The sequence below is a fragment of the Neomonachus schauinslandi genome, chromosome 15 (genome assembly GCF_002201575.2).
Source record: "Neomonachus schauinslandi chromosome 15, ASM220157v2, whole genome shotgun sequence".
Taxonomy (NCBI): Eukaryota; Metazoa; Chordata; class Mammalia; order Carnivora; family Phocidae; genus Neomonachus; species Neomonachus schauinslandi.
In genome coordinates, this window is record NC_058417.1 from 42576608 (window position 1) to 42592266 (window position 15659).

The 15659-nt window shown below is 57.1% G+C and overlaps 1 protein-coding gene across 1 annotated transcript in view; it reads right to left on the minus strand.

The window, feature by feature from the left end:
• Positions 1–173: 173 nt before the first annotated feature.
• The window catches only part of PLEKHM1 (pleckstrin homology and RUN domain containing M1), a 29165-nt gene continuing 13679 nt past the window's right edge, over positions 174–15659 (minus strand). Inside the window, exons 4-9 of the mRNA XM_021681726.2 lie at positions 14328–15248; positions 11908–12053; positions 8641–8834; positions 3827–3890; positions 3119–3276; positions 174–2386 (exon numbers count right to left, since the gene is read on the minus strand). Of these exons, the coding sequence (XP_021537401.2) occupies positions 2275–2386; positions 3119–3276; positions 3827–3890; positions 8641–8834; positions 11908–12053; positions 14328–15248 (1595 nt within the window). The 3' untranslated portion in view covers positions 174–2274. The remainder of the gene's footprint in view (positions 2387–3118; positions 3277–3826; positions 3891–8640; positions 8835–11907; positions 12054–14327; positions 15249–15659) is intronic.

A 15659-nucleotide genomic window follows, 5' to 3' on the forward strand; every position in this document is an offset into this window, starting at 1 on the left:
CCCTCGGCTGGCCCCTGGGGGGGGGGGGAAACCCCGCCCCCCCCCCCGCCCCCCCCCCGCCCCCCCACGGAGGGGAGCCACCCCCCCCCCCCCCCCCCACCGGACAGGATGGCTGGTGGCCTCCCCCAACCAGCGGCAGCATCAGGATTCAGAAGCGAGACCAGAGGTGAGAAAAATCAGGTCTTTACTGCAAAATCATTCAAAAATCACACAGCAGCAGTTCCTTCCACACATCGCAAAGCGCTACTCAGGGTCAGCGCCCCTCACTAGAAACAGTTTATTGCATAAAATGGCATTTTAAAAATAGTGCGGGCACCACTGAGTTTCACATCAGCTTTCCATTGAAGGTGAGAGGGTAAAAGTCAACTCATCCGGAAGCATTAGCAGCTTTCTGGTACTGGGCAGAGGGTCGGTTCTAATGCTACGACTAATGCCTGGGAGGCGGCCGTGGGCTGGACAGGCCCTACCCAGCCTACGCCAGGCCTCCGGGGCCGGCCGCGGGGGCAGCACTGCCCATCCCAGGCCAGCCCCTGCCCGCGTGGGGATTGGGGCCCCCGCGGCTGTGCTCGGGCTGGGTTTGTGGGGGAGCATTAACGCTGGCTGTGGGGGTGCGGGACGGGGATGAGGATCCACTTTCCCGTTTAGGAGGCTTTGGTGTGCTGGGCATAGGTATGCACCATCTTCCGTGACGGGGACAGAGAAGCTGTGTGGCAGCCCTCCCCTCCCCCACCCCTGCCCACCACCTCCTCTGTTCTATTGCACAATTTATCCAGCTCCACAGGGCTGGGCAGGTGACTCAGCAGCCGAATCACCCCAAGGGAGAGGTGGGAGTAGATTCATCTCTTGACAGTGACAGGCAATCTCCACCTGAGGCCCCCAATCCAAGCTGAGAGCAGACAGGATGGCCAGAGGACCCAGGGTGGGGGGTGGGGGGCTGTGGGTCCAGGAGAGATGGGGGAAGGCAGCAGAGAAATCACCCCCGAACCACAGGGTCTAAATGTCACTTTGAAAACAATTCCAGGCTCCCACTCTACCCCAAGACCCCTTGAAAAGGCAATCACGCTCCAGTGACATTTTCTAGTCTCCAGCAGCGCCCCTCCTGGGCCAGTCCAGCAAAGCTTTGGGAATTCATGGCTTTGTAAACTGAGGCTAAGCATCCTTCCACAAGGTGGCTGCTCCCGCGTGTCCCCGTACATCTCCGCAGCAGGCCTGGCCCTCTTTGTGGAAGGCCGGGGGTCGCCACTCCACGGTGTGGGGCCTGGCAGTCACGATGCCCAAGGCTGGCCCCTGGCCCTGGCTCACTGCCTTCTCTGGGCTCAGGCAGGCAGTGGGGCAGGGGGGGTGTCCCCCTGAGAGTGTGTCTCCAGCAGCCCCCGGCCCATCCGGCTGCATGGCTGCCGTAGGTGTGGAGGGCAAGGGGCTGAGGGGTAGGGAAGAGGACAGCCCTGGCCTGGACCAAGGAAGGCGCAAAGTGCTGACAGTGCTGGTTCCGAGTTACTCCCTTCTCCCGCAGGGACCGAGATCCCAGGCTGTAGGGGAGCCAGGGGGCTCTGACCCGGAGAGAGGTGAGGAGGGCAGGGCAGGGCGGAGAGAGGAGAGGGAGAGGAAGAGGGAGGTCATCAGGACTGGTCCCACCAGCCCCTGGGGCAGTTTGGCACATCGTACTTGAGCTGTGGGCAGCAAGGGCCCGGCGCGGGTGACGGAAAGGCACCCGGTCCAGCCGACAGGCTCTGGCCCAGTGGTGGCCTGCCCACCTGCCACCCGCTGGCCTGCAGGCCAAATGTTCCCACACGTTCGCTCCGCGTGAGAGTGCCTGGATTTCTTGGGTGAATTGTGTAGGGTCAAGAATAAAAAAATATTTTCTGTTGAAATACGAAGGGAAAAAAAACCTGCCTTAAAAAACTAGACCTTTTAATCAGGAATGTGGAATTGAGAATGCGCTCAAGTTTTGTGTCCACAGTGTTCGAACAGCCCTGATGGAGTGGCCGCGTCTGTGAGGCGAGCTGGGCCTGATTAGTGCAAAGCTGCCCTGCCTGCTTCCCCTGGGCCGAGGCGGCATCGGATGGTGTCCCCACCTCTTGGAGCAGACGGGGTGGTGGGGGAGAGGGACTGGGGGACATCATTGAGGGCCTCATCTGGTGGGCTCACGCGCTGGTCCCATCTGAGTCTTCCTGACACCTCGAGAGGATCCAGGCTGAAGCCGAACCCAGCTGGGACGGCCGAGCTGAGCGGGCTGCCGCCGCCGGACAGCTTGGGTGGGGACGGCGCGCTGGCTTAGCTGAGCGTGCTCTGCTCCTGGTGCCTGCGCCGGCGGGCGCAGCGGGGGCAGCCCTTCTTCACCACGGCCTGGCAGCTCTGGTGGAAGACTGTCTTGCACTCGCCACACCTGGAGGAGGGCAGCCAGCGTCTGACCAGAGCCCTGGGGGGTGGGGGGGCCCGAGGTCCGCCCCCGCCCGCCCCCACCCCAGCGCGCCCTGCCTCCCCACCGCCAGACGCCACAGGCGCTGACGCTCGCTTCTAATCCACTTTTCCCACATGCTGCTGGAGACTCATGGGATGATTCCTTGCCTATGTTGAAAACACTCTGCCGTTTAAAAAAAGGAGCCCAGGGGCTGAATCTAGGCCATGAGACACCTCCTGAAAACGAATGAATGCTCCTGCCTGGGCTGGAATGGAGGTTTGGGGGATGAATTTTTCCACTGAGAGGCTTCTGATAAGGCATGCTAACCAGCTAAGAAGCATCATCACTGCTGGGGCGAGCCAGGCAGGTGCCAGCCCCTGGGGGCCCACTTCGTGCCTGGCCTGTGCCAACACTCCAGGGCAGCCGCTCCTTCGGTCCCTCCTCAACCCGTCTGTAGATGACAGAACCGAGGCCCCTGCTCAAAGACGCGGCAAGCTACCTCTTCTCTAGGGAGACAGACAGCTCCCTTGGTCTGGGGAAGGGTCCTCGGAGGGCTCTCTTGTCCCCTGAGCAGGCCCAGAGCCGCCGTGACTGCCCAGGGCATTGGCTGCTGTAGACGACCTCGCCAGCCCGCGGCACCAGCATACACATGGCGTCCTCTGTGCGCCTGCCCCCCCGGAACGCCGGGGCCAGCCGTGGGGAGGGCATCCCGCATACCTGACCGTGGTGTCAAACTCGAAGGGGAAGATGATGTCGTGGTGGTGGCAGATCTGGCAGATGAAGCCGCGCTGGGTGCACAGGTCGCAGTGGTAGACGTGCTGGGAGGCGAATCCGATGAGGGCATTGAGGAACCCAGCGTACACCCCGTCTGCGATCTGTGGAGGGCAGGGGCGGGGGCCGCCAGGCCTTTCAGGCAGCTGCGCTGAGGCCGAGGCCGTCGGGACAGTGCGGCCTGCTGTCCTGGCACTCTGCCTGAACAAGGTCCTACCCCCGAAGAAGGCTCTCCCCGCTTGGGCAAGAAAAGCTCCCCGAACCAGGCCGAAGGATGCAGGTGTCCAGCTCCCGCATGCTGAGGTCACTGGGGATAACTGGCTTGCCAGACGAGACCCAAACCCACAGTGCCCTCCCGCCAGGAAAGGAATGTCCCCAGCTCTCACCCCCAGGGCCTCCCCCCACCCCCGCCCTCTTGCTGGGGATGAGTCCAGCCGCAGGGAAGGGGCTGAGGAGCTCCTGTGCCCCGGACTTGGCTTGCCTGCCTGCTCACCACAGGGGCTGGTGCTCGGTCACTGCCCGGGAAGCACGGGACAGCGAGACACGCTGAGGGCCTGAAAAGCTGCAGCCCCCCCTCCCGCATCCCCCTCTCTGATTTCTCCAGGAATGAGGCCCCTCTGAGAGAGGTCTGGAGGTCGGGGAGGGCACTCTCACCTGCTGGAGGTCGGCAACACTGTACTTGTGGGGAGACTCCAAGAGGTAATTCCTGTGGTTGAGCCTTCAAACAAAACATAAGAGGCTCCTTATAAGGCTTTCCATGATCCGGGCAAACCTGTGTTTGTTTTCATTCCTTCAGCTGCTAACCGGGTATGAACACCTGGCCGGGGCGGTCCCTAAAGAGCACGGTCAGCCGCCCGGGTTGGGGACCTGGTCTTCCAGGTGACCTGGGGCAAATTACTCACCCTCTTTGCACCTCAAGCTTCCTCACCTGAGAAATGGAGCTGTTTTGAGGATTAAATAATTTATTCAAAGCATTTGGCACAGTGCTCAGCACACAGTAAACAATGAGTGATTATCAGCTACAGTTGACAACACTGTATTGTATACCTGAAATTTGCTGAGGGAGTAGATCTTAAATGCTTTCACCAAAAAGCTGTATGTAAGTAGTGAGGGATGGATGTGTGAATGAGCCAGATGGGAGGGACCCTTTCACAGTGTATATACATGCATCAAATCATCATGATGTCCACTTTAAACACCTCGCAATTTTGTCAGTTATACGTCAATAAAGCTGAAAAAATTGCAAACAAATTTAAAGGTATAAAAAATAAAATGTCTATAAAAAAAATAACAGCGAGGAGGGGGATGACCAAAGCTAACATTTGTACGGAGAACTGGGCTCAGAGCTTTATCCATTAACTCATTCCACGGTCCCGGGAGCTCAGTACTCTTACAAGCCCCACTTTGAGAAGAAGAGGGAATAGAGGCCCAGAGAGGTTAAATAACTTGCCTGCGGTCACACAGCTAGTGAGTGGCAGAGCTGGAGTTTGAACGCAGGGGTGTGGCTCCGGAGCCCTTACACTTACCCACCCAGTAACACCTGGAGGTGTTAGCTGTTGTCATTCCTGCCACCATTTCATACCAGGGACAGCGCTTGGGGACAGAAATGCATGGGAAGTGGCCTCTGCCCTACTGTCACCCCTGGGCTAGCTGAGGGACAGTCAAGCATCCAGTGTCGGTGCTACGTGAGAGGCATGGAGATGTGGCCCAAGTACGCCAGATCCCATTTCAGAGGATGGGGGGCACGGGGGAGACGGGGCCCGAGGGTGGCTCTACTTTCCAGCTCGGCAAGGGCAGCGATCCGAGGGGTTCCATCCTGAGGGAAGGAGAGTAAACACCCTGTGACAACACCTGCCTGGCCTTGCTGTGTATGCCTATGTGGGTACTGGGGTTGGGGAAAATGCCTAAGGAGGCCCCGGGGCATCTGGAATGGGCCTCCATCATGGTCTGGGGGAACCCAACCCGGGGTGGAGAGGACCAGCTGCACCAAGCAGCCCAGCAGGCCACGCTGTGTGACGAGGGCTGAGGACACTGCCGACCGGCTGCTCGGTTCACCATGCTGGTTTCCCCAGTAAACTTCCAGCTTTCTGGGAACGGGAAGCCGCCATTTATCACCAGGAAAACACGGGGGGCGGGGGGCGCACAGGCAGGAAGGGTGGGGCTGATCTGGATGGAGAGTCATCTCTGTCATCTGCCCTCTGCCCACGGTCATGGAAGCCCTGGGGAGCGGCCACGCCCAGGACCCTCCCTGTGAGCCACTGTTCCTTGGGCCTGTCAGACGCTCAGTAAGGCCTTGCAGGTGCTTTCTCCACAGGACTCAGTCCAAGCTGGAGGGGACAGAGATGGGCCCCGGGGTGAGATGCCACTTCTCATCCTGCTGTCAGGGGAGAAATCCACACCCCAGGGCTCCAGGACTCCGTTCTCCACCCTGCAATCAGGAGACCCCTCTCTGTCGTCTTCGGCGTGAGGCTGACTGCCAGGGGGGAAGGGGCCCGAGAGATCTGTAGGGCACTCTGGAAGAGAGTAGAAGACAGGGGAGGTTGCCCCTTCCCTCCTGCAGCCAGTGATGGGGTGGGAAAGGGTGCTGGCAGGGCTGGCAGATCTGCATTCCAAGCCCAGGCTGTGTGACTCCTTTGAACTCAGGTGCCTCCTCTGGCCACCCCTCCAGGGCGTTCCTAGAATGGCTCCTTCCCAAGGGCCGAGAGGGTGCTCTGGGGCTTCTCTGGCCCCTGGAGACATGTCCTGGCCTGTCCGAGGATCCCCTTTCTCTCAGAGGGCCCAGACAGAGGGCTGCCACTAGGAAAGGGGAACTCCTCCCTGACTTTACCACTCACACTCAAGGCCTGCCCTTCCTTCCCAACCATTTTGGTCCTCAGCCTCCACTCTGGCCAACTCAGCCCAGGCCTCCTCACTTCCCTGGGCTAATTACCACACCAGCCCCCGTGCCCCACTGCTGCCAAACTGGGCTTTTCATTTTCTTACTTGCTTACTTTTTAAAAAAAATATTTTATGTTTAAGTAATCTCTACACCCAATGTGGGACTTGAACTCACAACCCCGAGATCAAGAGTTGCATGCTCTACCGACTGAGCCAGGAGGGCACCCCCTAAGCTCGCCTTTTTTAAACCCTGGAGAATGTTGACAGTCCCGTGCTCAAAACCCTTCAAAGGGTTCCCCACTGTTGGCAGGATAAATCCAAACACCTTTAGTGTGGTACCTAGGACCTTCGAGGTCTGGCACCCGCACCCACGATCCAACTGCACTGGACCCCTCAAGGGTCCTGGTAAGCCAAACTCTCGTCCCCTTCCACATCACCGGTCCCCTTGAGCCAGGAAAGCTGGGCCCTCCCTTCCCCTTTCTTCTCCTGGTTCTTCTGCAAAATCCCAGTTCACTATGTACATGGGTAAGGACAGAGTTCTGGAAGCATGCTCTAACAGTACTGATGGTGGTGGGATTGCAAGAGGGGTGACCGGAACTTCCTGCCTGATTCTTTTACGCTGTTTGAATATTGACTATCTTTGTAAAGAAGAAACACATTTCTTTTTTAAAGAGAAGAGAAGAAGAAAAGAAAACCCTGCAAACCCTTAGCTCAGACGCCATCTCCTCTGGGAGCTTTCTTGGCCCTCCAGCCCTGATGAGGCTGGGTCAGATGCTTTCCCTCATGGCACGAGTCATGCTGACCCAGGGCCATCTGTCTACCTGTCTGTGTCCTTCCCCAGACTCTGAGCCCCTCATGGGGCCCTCAGCACAACTTTGGAAGGCCGCATGAGCACAGGGATTACTGGCCCATTTTATAGACAAGAAAGCTGAGGCTCAGATAAGTGAACCAACCTCTCTGAGTCACACAGCAAATCTGAGGTCGGGCAGAGGCCGCTCCTGATCTCTTTCACTTGCCCCATGCTAATTCCAAAATGGGACCTCCACTGGCCTAGCCTTGCTCTCTCGAAGGCTGGTAGGCTGCACAGTAGGTATGCAGTGCTGCTACCCAAGGATGGGAACCGCAGGATCAGGGAGAATGAGGCAGGGCTGCCCCGCAGGTCAGCCCAGACAGGTCAGTAAGGCCGAAGACCAAACAATCTGAGCAGGGTGGGGCCAGGGAAGCGAGGCCAGCACCCAGGACCCACCCTGCAGGTACCTGGTCTGCTCAGGTGTGCAGAAGATCCCCTTGACTGGAGGGTGATGACAGTGAGATCTCACCACCCTGGCCAGGGGGGGCCGGAGGGCAGACTCTCTGGAGCCCTGTGTCCTAGAATCTCAGAAAGGAGGGCAATGAGGGAAGACCCAGGCACCCAGCTGATGATCACGACAGGCAGGGCCTCCCCGGGAAGCAGCCTGAGAGGGTCCCTCATGGTGGCCACCAGAGGGCTTTCTGTCCTTTCGGGCCCTGTGCAGACCAGGGCCCAGCTGGCCACTCTGGGAGCCTGAGGAGCCAGCTTCTCTCCTATGCCTCAGAGAGAGCTTCCTGCAGCAGCCCCCTCCCTGAGAGTCCTAGGGGGCCTGTACTAGGCACTGCCTGGGCCCCACACAGCCATGCAGGAATGACCCCTGGAGAACACGAGCCAGAAGCCTAGAGCTACAGCCCATCAGAGGGCTGGTCTCTGTGCCAGGCCTGTGTGGAGAAGTGGCTGGGGGCAGGGGCGAAAGTGGAGGGGCTGCTGAGCTGCCCCAAGTCCCCAGACACCCAGCCACAAAGCCCCACTGGACAGTAGGCACCAGCTCCCCCACCTGGGGTCTGCCCTCCTGAGGGCCCGAGGAGAGCCCACCCCAAGACTGTAGCCTGGGCGAGGAGGCATTTACGACGGGCCCAGAAGGACCCTAAGTCCATGCTGCAGCACAACATCGCCTCCCAACCCTGAGCAGGCCCCCAGGCTCTGGGGGCCGAGAAGCTTCTCCAAGGGCATCCTGAGGGTCCCACCCTAATCTTGCCCTCTTCTGAGGATTTTGGGAGGGATGCTGTGCTGGACAGCAGCAAAGCAGCCATGCAGGGAGGACTGGGTAGGGAGGGGCCAGGGCAACACGGCCTTCCCCCACCCCCCCCACCCGCCCCCGAGTTCTCTCTGTTCTTTCCATGTGTGGGGACTTTGTTCATGGCCTGTGCACACTCTTCCTTCTGTCTGGATCACTCTCTCCTGAATCTCTTCTCCTTTCTAAACTCCTACTCATTCTTCGGGTCTCACCTTATATGTCCGTTCCTTCAGGAAGTCTTCCCTGCTCTGCCCTCCTCCAGTCCTCTTAACCGGCCCACTTCTGTGGCCCACAAACCTGGGCACTTAGAATGTTCTCAGTAAATATTTGTTGAATGAATGAACACACGAACAAATTAAAGCCACTCTCAAAGCATGTGGTCATTTCCCAAACCCAGTGGGAAGGTGATTTGTGCCCAGCCCTGGCATTTCTCCCAAGAGGGCATCTTGTGCGGGTGCTGGCTGTATGTGTTGATGTGTGTTGGTGTGCGTCCAGGATGCTCACCTCTTGCTCAGCTCCTTCAGGGCCCCACTTCGGCACAGGCCCAGGTAATCCCCCAGAAGCTTTAGCTGTTCCCGGCATCTCCGGATGAGGTGCATCTGCTCCACGTGCTCGTACAGCGAGGCGTTCACCAGCTGCAGGTTGATGAGGGGCTGCGCCCGGATCTGTGTCAGGAACTTCAGGGCCTGCCGGCAGATCTGGAGCACCACCAGATAGTGGGGTCGGGACAGAGATGACCATTTGGTGAGCGCCTCGGGACAGGCACGGTCTTACCTACTCACTCCCCAGCCACCCCCATCCAAGGGTACCATCTTCATCTTATAGATGAGGGAACTGAGGCTCAGGGGTGAGGTGATCTGGCCTAGGTCCATAGCTCATAAAAGTCAAGATCTGAACCCAGGTAACCTAATGCCCAAACCCACTCCCCCTCCATGGCATCAGCTGCGGCCCCTCTCCCCTGGGCCCACAGACCCTTCCCACTCTTTCCTGTCCTCCCAGCCCCCATTTTCCTGCCTAACGGAAACAGGCATTGGCCCGGGGCCGACTCAGGAACCAGGTGACTGTCTGAGTCAGGCTCCAGCCACAGGAAGCCACAGATCAGACACGGCTTAACGAGGTTTCCCGAGCCCCCCAGCTCTTGCCAGCAGCACCAACCAGGGCACCCCCAAGTCCCTGTGTGGAGGTGAGCGATCAACCCCAGTCTCTCCCACCTCAGAGGGGGCTGCAGTTTCCTCCCTCAGCCCTGACCCTCATGTCAAAGCCTGACCCTCATGCCAAAGCTTACTGAGCACCTACTATGTGCCAGACAGTGGGCTGAGGATCTCAGCCACATCCTTTCCTAATGCTTATGACAAGCCAATGGGGAAGGGCCAACATCCCCATTTTATAGATGAAGAAACTGAGGCTCACAGTTGCTAAAGTGGCTTATTTCATCTACCTGCAGAAAGCGGAGCCCAGGTCTAAATTGAGGTGTGGTCTCTGCACACTTGGCTGCCTCACTAACTAATGAGAAGCCTCCCCCCGCTTCAGTCTCCTCCTCACTGTGACAAGGATGGAGGAGCTGAGACGTTCTTCACCATCAGCTACGGTGCAGTGGTTAGGAGTCGGGCTTCCAAGTCAGAATTGAATTTGAATCTTGGCTCTACCACTTCCTAGCAGTGTGACCTTGTGACACTTATTTTACCTCTTTGTGACTCAGTTTCCTTGTCTGTAATATAGGGAAAATAAAAGCAATTCCCTTATGGGATTATTTTGAGTATAGATTAAAAAAAAACAACAAAAAACGTAGCATATCCTCAGGAATGGGAGCTGCCTTCAGACTCTGAGTGCCCGTGCAACCCCGCTGTCCCCTGAAGCGTGGGGGATGGAACAGGGCCCTCGGGAGACGGTCACACTGGGGTCTTGGGAGCCTCTGGCCTCCTGTCTTACAGCTCCACCGCCATCTCTTGCTTCCCCCAACAATGGACAATTCCTTTTCCCATTTCCCAGAGCCCCGAAGTACCAGCCCTCCAGCTGGTGGGCAGCCAAGCAGCAAAGGCCTGGGGACTCTGTTCAGATGGCTCGTCTCTAGCCCCGGCCCAGCCCTTCCCACGACTCGGCTTCAGGCCTTGGGCTAGGCTCAGATGAAATCACACAAAGGAATGCGCGCTGAAAACTGCCAAGTGCGTGGACAGGCAGGAGCCTCCTGTTCCCCCAGGACTGTTCCTGGCCTGTGGGCTTGCAGGAGACAGGCAAGGAAGAAACCCCAGTCCCAGGCTGACATCCTGCCCAGTGGCAGCCAGTGGTAACAGTGAACAGTAAGGCCCCTAACCCACGAGCCAGCCACTTTCTATTTCGAGTGTTCCTGCCTTTCCCAGGCCAGGGATCTCTGAGAGACCGAGAACTGGATATTTCCTGATCTCAGATATGCCAAGAAAAGTATTGTCATTTTCTAGTCGGGGAAAAGGAAGTGGCACAAGGATTACAGCAATGAATAAGAAGATGGCTTAACAAGTGTCTGGATGTTGTAAATAGTGTGTTTTATGGCCAAAGAATTATTTGCATTTGTGGTGGTTCTGAGGTTTAATATTCTACATGTAGTTAGTTAAATACTTACCCCTGGGGGCAGGAGTGGGGACAAGGTAACCGACCAAAAAGCCAAAGTGAAGCTAACGTCCTTGGGGTTCCGGTCCCCAGCAAGGTGGAGGCTGGAGTGGCACAGAATCTGAGAGTCACGTTCCCTGGGCTCTGACGACACATCCGTGGCCAGCAGGCCTAGGTCTTGAGAGAAGTAAATAACTTCTTCTTTGTGCTTCTGTGTCTGTCTTAAACAGAAATCTGTGCCTCTGGGGTAAAGCCAAGTTTGTGCTCCTCGAGGCAGGCCCTGACCAAGTGAATTAGGGGCCGAAGGTGTGACAGGCCTCAGGAGAAAGAAAGGGCACTAATGTAGGGCTCTAAGACACGGCGGGTCCTGTCCCTGTTAGTCCTTACACAGTCCTGAGGCACACACTTATTAATCCCTATTTACAGACAAGGAAACTGAAGTCAAATAATTGGCTAATGGTAACATAGCTAGATGAGTGGGTAAGCTCAGGTGGAGAAGAGGAAATGTGAAAGATCTTGGAATACATCTAATTCAAAGGCATTTGGTGAACTTAAAAAAGTACCCAAGACTAAGTGATACTCAGTGGACAAAGCAGGTTATAAAGCAGTATGAGTCCAGTATGATCCCAACTTTACAAATGTATATAAACAGATCCATAGAGAAGGCTGAAGCTCCAGGGAGAAGTACAGCTGGTTGGCCAGCCCACCCATCCATCAACCATCCACCCACCCACCTACCCACCCATCCATCCACCATCCACCCATCTATCCATCCACCTATCTACATCCATCTATGTATCTAATCTAGCCTAATTATCCTTCCTTATCTACCTATCCCTATCTATCTATCTATCTATCTATCATCTATCTACCTACCTACCTATCTGCCTATCATCTACCTATCTGGTTGCTGGTGCCTTACACAGTTTAGTCTGTAGCCACGGAGAGCTGCAGAGAACCATCCTCAGACCTCCAGCTGAGGACCAAGGCAGGCACTGACAGAGCTCTGCCCAGGGACTATAGACCAGCACGGTGTTTTTTTCTTGGTCAGCTCCCCCCCCATCATGGGGCCTGAACCAGTGACCCGGGCTTCCTTAGAGCCAAACTCCTCCATGCGAAGAAGGGGGACCATTCCTCTGTCACTCAGCAGCCCCATGTGGCCACCGACAGGCTGGGCTCAAGGCTTACCGGGCGCTTGGTGAGGTCCCAGTTGTGGATGATCCTGGCCGGAATCACCGAGGCATCGTCTTGGTGGCAGATGTCACAGTAATAGAGGCCAGAGAAGGCACAAAGCTTGGGTCTTACAAACGAGAAGCCAATCTGTCGGGAGCAGCCTGGGGAGAAGGACAGCGGGAGAGTGAGCAGTGGTGAGGCCAGAGTCGGCGATCAATGCAGAAGTTACTAAGCAGAAGGACCTGCTCTTTAAGGAAGGGATAGATTAAAAAGGATGGAAAGATAAAACAACCCTCACTCATATGCACACCGCTCAGAAACAACCCCATTCATGAGTGTTTACAACAGAACCCTGTTAACAATTGTTGTTGCCATTTTACAGCTGAAGAAATCGGTGCAGAGAGAGCTGAGGAGACCTGCCCAGTCACAGGATGATGGCGTGGCACAGCGGGGCATTGGACTGGGGTTGGGTTGCTGCTAGAGCCCACATCCTCTTCTACCTAGCCGCCTGTTCAATGTTCCCACTGCTCACTCACCCATGCCAACCTCCTGTAGGTCTACCCCCTCCACTGGGGCCCAGAAATGGAAGCGACCAAGTCTGGGCCTCAGTAAGCAGGGTAGGAGCTGGGGACCTGGGGCCGGCCACAGGGAGCGGGTGGGGAAGCCAGCCGGAGGCAGGGGCATCTGGACATCGCCTGGTGCCAGCTCAGAATCAGAGATGCCCAATACCTCGGGACAGTGGGACAGGGTCCCCCTCTGCGGGAGGTCCGTCCGCAGCGGCGGGCAGTGAGAAGTGGAGTGGGGTATGCCTAGGGCAAAGCAAAGGCCTGACTCAAATCCTGAGCACATGCCTGCCTCCCACGGGGTCAGGGGGAAAGGGTCCCTCTGGCCTTGGGACTAGAAGGACTGGCTCTTCTGCTTCCTAGCTGCCTCATCCTAACCTTCACTGAATTTCTGCAAGGTTCCGTCGCGGTGTCTGTAAAATTCAGCTGTTACTTGCTCTTCTGCGGGGTGATTACAAAGTTTAAACGAGAGGAGATTTTGAAAGTGCCCTGCACACTATGAATACAGCCAAATGTCAGCGGTGGGTATGAGCCTGGCCACAGAGCTGTGCTTGCGGCACGAAGGAAGCCCAAGCTCCCCAGATTCAGTCTCGGCCCACGGGCTGGCAGGTGACAGGTGCGGGGAGAGCTCCCCCGGCCAGCACTCACACCCACTGGGGGACCCTCACAGGCTTTGGGGGCTGGCCTCCTCCCTGAGCCCAACACCCACAGGCTGGAGGTGTAAAGCGTGAGTGTTGGCGGTTGGCGGAGGGAGGGGGTGAGCAGGAACCTGAACATGCTTTCTGCAGGAAGAAAACCGCAGACCACTTCCTTCCGGATGCCCGAAGCGGACTTTCCCCTTTAGTCCCACAGGCTCCAGCCGACAGGACGGCCCTCAAGCCACTTGCATCCAGGACTCCTGCTGTGACGCTCTGCAGCAGGGCAAAGTTCTCCCAGTTCGCCTGGAGCACCCACGGGGATGGAAATGGGTGTCTGGATCGGGGAGAAGAGCTGACAATGGAATGTGAGCCGTGGATTATCTCACGGCCTTGAAAAGCAAGGGAGTGGAGAGGGCCTATGGGGACCTGGCTGGAACAAGGTTCTAGGACCGTCAAGGTCCTCATCTGGCTCCACCTTGGGATAGGTACTGTGAGGAATAAATGAAATAATCCACAAAAAGCAGCTGGCCCAGTGCCCCCCACAGAAGAATCAGATTTGATGACAGTAATGACAGAGCAGGGGTACTGACTTGGAATAATACCCATAATACATTCTTAAGTAGAAAAAACCCAAGTTGTAGAACAATATAGATAGCTGTGCTGTCTCAAATAGCGGCCACGAGCCACAGGTCAAGTTAAATTGAAAATTCAGTTCCCTCAGTCACACTAGCTCCATCTGCAGTACTCGGGAGCCACATGTGGCTTGGAGTTACCATACTGGACAGCAGAGATCTAGAACATTTTCATCATCAGAGAACGTTCTATTGCACAGCCCTGAGCCATACGAGCCCATTTTTGTAACTGAAAAAGACTGTGTGCACTTGCAAGAGCATGCAGAAATCTTTGGAAGGGTGCCATGCCCCTGCTCCAAAAGGATCCAACAATATGGTAATGTGATAACGGAGGGGGTGGAGAACAGAGCTCCCTGGATGGAACTCTCTGAGCAGAGCACAGCACACCTAGCAGAGCTGCCACCCACAGGTGCCGACCCTCGGCAGGGGTGCTGGCCTCCGTGGGTGCTGGGGAGAAGCAGGGGCTACGTGCTGCCACATCGCAGGGGTGGTGCGGGGGCATGTGCGGAGAGCCAGGCAAGGGCAGAGAGCCTACATCCGGAACCCCACCGGAGGCAGAGGGAGGCGGGCATGCTGGGGGTGGTGGGACAGCGGGTGGGCACCTGCACAGAAGCAGCCCTGGGAGTCCAGGCCTTTCTCCGTGGGGATGGCCACCAGGTACTGCAGTAGGAAGCCATTCTCCCGCGTGGCAAACTTCAGCACCTCCTGACAGTTTTCGTCCAGACTCCCGCCCAGGGTCACGGCCTCCTCGGCCATCTCCAAGTAGGACGCCAGGACCTTGCGCACCAGATCCCTCCACAGGGCAGCTTCCTCGGCACTCCCAGCCTGCAGCTTCAGGACGGCCTTGGCCGTGATGATTTTGAAGAAGGAGGGGCCCCCGAGGCTTGTGTCTGGCAGGATGTCTCGGATGGTCTCAATTCCATGGCTATCACTTAACATCTTCTCGTTGTTTCTCACTCGGAAGCATTTCAGAGATTCCAAGGAGAGGGAAAAAATATAGGGCATCCAGGTCCCATCCGTGTACAGGTACAGAAGGGATTCTTTAACAGCATCTGGCTCGGGAACTTGGGCAGAGGACCAGCAGAACTGTGTGCCCTGGAGGGTGTCAGGCTCGGGGAGCAGGTCTGGGTGGGAGGGGAGGCCACCCTGAGGGGCATCCGGAGGGTCGTCAGGCTGCTCGGGGTACTGGATGTTCACCCATTCATCCTCCTGCTGTGGCCGGCACTTCTGCAGGGCCTCCCGCACACGGTCCAGCCAGTCCTCGGCTTCATCCTGAGAGGAGGCCCTCAGGGCCAGCTTCCTGCCGGAGAAGACCAGCTCGAAGCGGCCATCACTATGCGCCGGCCCCACAGATTCACAGCGCAGTAGCGAGCAGGTCTCCACGCAGGTGCGCTCCTCGGTGTTCAGGTAGAGGCGGAACTCCAGAGGGGAGAGCTCGCAGAAGAGTTCCTTCCAAATGCCCATGGCCCCCCGCCGCTCCACGGTGCCCAGCTTCATGAGGCCCCGGAACGGGTTGGACAGTCCTGGGGGCAGAAAAAGGCACTTTAGATGGTGGGTCACCGCTCCACCTCCCGAGGCCCTGCGGCGGGTGTGGACACTGACTGCCACCAGAACAGTTTTTGAGTGCCTTCATCCTATCCTCACCCTCTACTGTTGACCTTGTTCCTGAATTTTACTGAGCCAAAAAAAGCACTCAAAAGATAACCTCCACAGACTCCTCACTTTGGCATCAGTACCCACAGTCTCACCTCCCCCTTGTCACCAGGGACGAGGCCAACTCCTCTGTTTGCACAGGGGACACCCCGCGCCGCCCCCCCCCAACTTAAGGACAAGAACATCTCTCTAACAACCCTCCCTCTCCCGTGTCACTGCTTTCTCCCTTCCCTCCCGGATCATTCCCGCCAGCATACAAACAAGCTGTTACTTCTGCCATC